The sequence below is a fragment of the Pteropus vampyrus genome, unplaced genomic scaffold, assembly GCF_000151845.1.
Source record: "Pteropus vampyrus isolate Shadow unplaced genomic scaffold, Pvam_2.0 Scaffold515, whole genome shotgun sequence".
Lineage (NCBI taxonomy): Eukaryota > Metazoa > Chordata > Mammalia > Chiroptera > Pteropodidae > Pteropus > Pteropus vampyrus.
In genome coordinates, this window is record NW_011889296.1 from 319,353 (window position 1) to 323,017 (window position 3,665).

General features: G+C 50.6%; 1 protein-coding gene across 1 annotated transcript in view; it reads right to left on the bottom strand.

Moving 5' to 3' along the window:
- Positions 1–2,635: 2,635 nt before the first annotated feature.
- The window catches only part of HDAC8 (histone deacetylase 8), a 175,908-nt gene continuing 174,878 nt past the window's right edge, over positions 2,636–3,665 (bottom strand). Inside the window, exon 11 of the mRNA XM_011383351.2 lies at positions 2,636–3,178. Within this exon, the coding sequence (XP_011381653.1) occupies positions 3,156–3,178 (23 nt within the window). The 3' untranslated portion in view covers positions 2,636–3,155. The remainder of the gene's footprint in view (positions 3,179–3,665) is intronic.

The window sequence follows — 3,665 nt, forward strand, 5'->3', positions numbered from 1 at the left end:
GAGAGGCAGATCCACTCCCCCAAAGGGAAACTGGCTGGGGATTTTTCCGTTGGCTTAAAAAAAAAAATTATTTATTTACTTTTTTTGGACCAGGTAGCACATTCACATGGTTCAAAAATCAAAAGGTACAAAAAGGAACATAGTACAAGTCTCCCTTACTCCCCTCCACCTGCCACCTGGCTCCCCAGTTTCTTGTGTATATTTCCAAAGATGTTTTAAGCAAATATAGGCATATCCAATATATGCATAGATTCTTTTTGAAATGGTTATTCTCTTAACCCTTGAGTTGCAGACGCAGCCGACGCTCGTCTCTAGGTCTCTCTGGCCCCTGTGCGGGCCCTGATAGCGGAGGCCAGGGGGGCTCCTGCGAGCATCGGGCTTTCCTCAGAGGTCGGCCTTTCAGGCCCATTTTCATGGCAGGCCCTCCTGCACACAATGCCTTAGACTCTTTTCAAAGTCCTTCCATCTGTGCGAATTCATCAGGCACTCACAATAGCCCATGAAGTGCGAGAATTATTCGCCCACTTTATGGGTAAGGGAACAGACCCAGGAAGGTTGAATAACTTGCTGAAAAGCACACAACTAATTAATGTTGTTGTCGTGCGGAGAGGTCCTGGGAGCAGCGTGTGGCTCGGTCCAGCTTGGACTTTGGAAGCAATAAGAAAGTTGTTTACTCCAAAGTCCCAGTTTCAAAATATTTTCGCGGCACTAGGTGTGGGGCCGCGAAAAAAGTAAGGGAACTTGCGGTTTCAGCTGGGTTTGCTTCCTGGCTCTGCCACTGACAACTTGGCGAGTTACTTCACAGTCTGTGGTCCCAGTTTGCTCATCTATGAAGTGGGGATGATAATACCCACCCGGCAGGGGGGGGACCCACTAGAAATGAAAGCCATTTGTAAAATGGGGTATATCCCAAAGCTCGTTTTGCATTATTATTAGGGTTATTGTGGTCGGTCCTTGCTAGCACAAAGGCAGCTGTTTCCTGAAGGAAGGACAGGCTCATACCGGTTAAAGGTGGCCCCGCCCTCTCGCCGCCTTATCTGAGACCCTCCAGGCCCAGTGATTTGGAAAGCCGGAGCTCCCCAGGCTGCCGGCTCAGAACCTCCTGGCCTGTTTCAAACAGCCCGAGGGCCTGAACACAAACCTTCCTTCCTTAGCGGGTGTCTCGAATTCACTTTGATTTGGAAGTCTCCCTGCAGATGATTTTTAGAGTTTATTTATTTATTTTTCCTATGGCAAAACCAGACCGTGCTTACTACTAGAGAACGTGTGGAAAATATCGAAAAGTGGAAAGACAACAATTAAACCACGCTTCTACCTCCCTCCTGCACAGAAGTCCACCTCGGTTAATATTTCGGTGGATTTCCCTTCGATGTTTTTTTCCTGTCCTAGGTACTTGTGACGGCTGTTAGGGGAGCGATTCTTTTTTTTTTTTCTTTGACAGCTTTATCGAGGTATAATCGATACACCCAGAGCCGCACGTATTTGATGTGTGGAATCTGATGACTTTAGACTTGAGCGGAGCTACCGTCAGTCTGTCTTCCTTGTTTGGGGAATGCTGTGCCCACCTGAGGACTCCGAGTTTAATTTCTACAAATTTGAAATTATTCCTGGTTCTATCTATGGGATGTTTTTGGCCTTGCTGTCCAAGCTGGGCTGGAGCTGGGGCTCCCCCCCCCCCGCTCGCCCCGTGCTGAGAAGGTGGCACCCCACTGCCCAGTGGGAAAGCCCATCCCTTTGAAAGAAGGGGGCACTAGTCACCCAGCATCTTGGCCTGGGGGCTGAGGCCTTCACAGGAATTTGGGGGATGACTTTGAGGGTGGGTCCAGTAGGAAGGGTTGGGCTAGGGGAGACAACAAACTTGGCGGGGGGTCTCTGACACGCTGGGAATTCAAAGTCCCAATTGTCTTCCTTGGCCTGCCCCCACCCCCAACTGCCGCAGTCAGCGCCCACTCCCTCTTCGATTTGTAGATTCCCCCTTCTTTTTGGTGGAAGTCAAACTGCCCTTAGGCCGAGAGTCCACAGCTAGAATAGCGGGCATTGGAAGTGACTGGTATTCCCAGGCGACCAGGTGTCCTGACGCCGTTTAATAATAAACACTTGGCTGTTCTCATCCCAGGACATGGTCAAGGCTTTTCCCACCGCTTTTGGCCGAACGCCCACCCACCCCACCCCCACCCTGTCCCCAGAGGCCTGAAGAAATACCACTCGCTCTACAAGGCCCGGCTCAAATATCATCCCCTTTGAACCTGTCCAGGAAGCCGCTGCGGCAGGACTTGCTCTCCTTGTTTTTGCCATCTTGCCGTCTCCCAGAGGCTTCAGCGACACCGGCACGTCACGACTGTATCCCATTTTTCTCATCAACTGATTGTCTACAGTTGACGGGGAAGTAGCCTCTCTATTCATCAAAATGCCACCTGCCCTTCCCGTTTCTGAGTCGCTCCCCAGGCACAGGATGGAGCTTGGTGGTGACATACTAGTTCCTCAGCGGGGTCAGGCACTCAGAGTCCGCTTCCAGGCTGCACCAGGCCAGAACGTGCGAGCCGCTGGGTGGCTCCTGACGCTGCAGGGAGAGGACATGTTTGGAGCCGTGTGTGCTGTCGGTGTGTCTTACAGTGAGGACAACGGGACGCAGAAGTTGGTTTTGAAACATTTCATTAAAAACAAAATAGATCCTTAATCCAGAAAACAACACAGATGCACTTCTGCCCCCTCCCTTGCCAAGGCTCTGCCTGGATGGCCCCGAGGCCCAAACCCTGCCTCTCAGCCCCCCTCTGCCTCGCAAACTGCTCACTAGAACTCCATGCCTTCCTCCAGCTCCTCGTCTGTCTCCTTTAAGAAAATAAAAATAACCCCTCCCCAACTTGCTTAAAAATAATTTTCAAAGATTAGAAACGGCATTTGTGTGTTTTTAAAAAATAAACACTTTAAAGGTTGGAAATCTCCCTCTTCCCTAGGTCTAGCTGAGGCCTCTGGGGTGCCTGCCTGCCTCACCCCGGGAGGCCAGCCGCCACTTGGTGCCCCTTGGAAATATTCAGGAAGTAATTTCTTCCCAATTTCCCCTGCAGTCACGAACTGCACACACTGCTCGCATAAACACGCTGTCTTCATTACAGGCACTGCTCTTCCGTTCAGGAAACCTGATCTCGTTTTGTCAGCTAGACCACATGCTTCAGATTCCCTGCAAACAGGAGAGAAAACAAAATTCAAACTCAGGTAACATGTGTGAATTGCACCTCAAGAAAGCTGTAAAAAAGAAAGAACATGTTGGCATTTGTTGTCATGCTCTTCTTGGGAACTCAGGCATCCCCAGCATGCGCCGGCGGGCTCAGGCTAGCCCGCTGGATGATGAGATCCCAACGACCACCGCTTACCCATCAGACACGTGAGTGAGGCCTTCGGCAGCCAGCTGACTGCAGTGCTGGGTGAACCCAGCCAAAAGCAGCAGAAGAACCGGCCAGCTGAGCCCAGTCCAATCATCACCCTACGGAGTCATGAGCTAAAGAAACGGTTGTTTTAAGACACATCCACATACAGACATACAAATTCAGGCAACACTATTCGGAGTCACACTTCGCTAACTGCATCAAATCTTCCCCCACCCCCACACCTTCCTTTTGAGGGTGCAACCCTCCCTAGGATTTTCTGTCCTGAATATCTGTGAAATA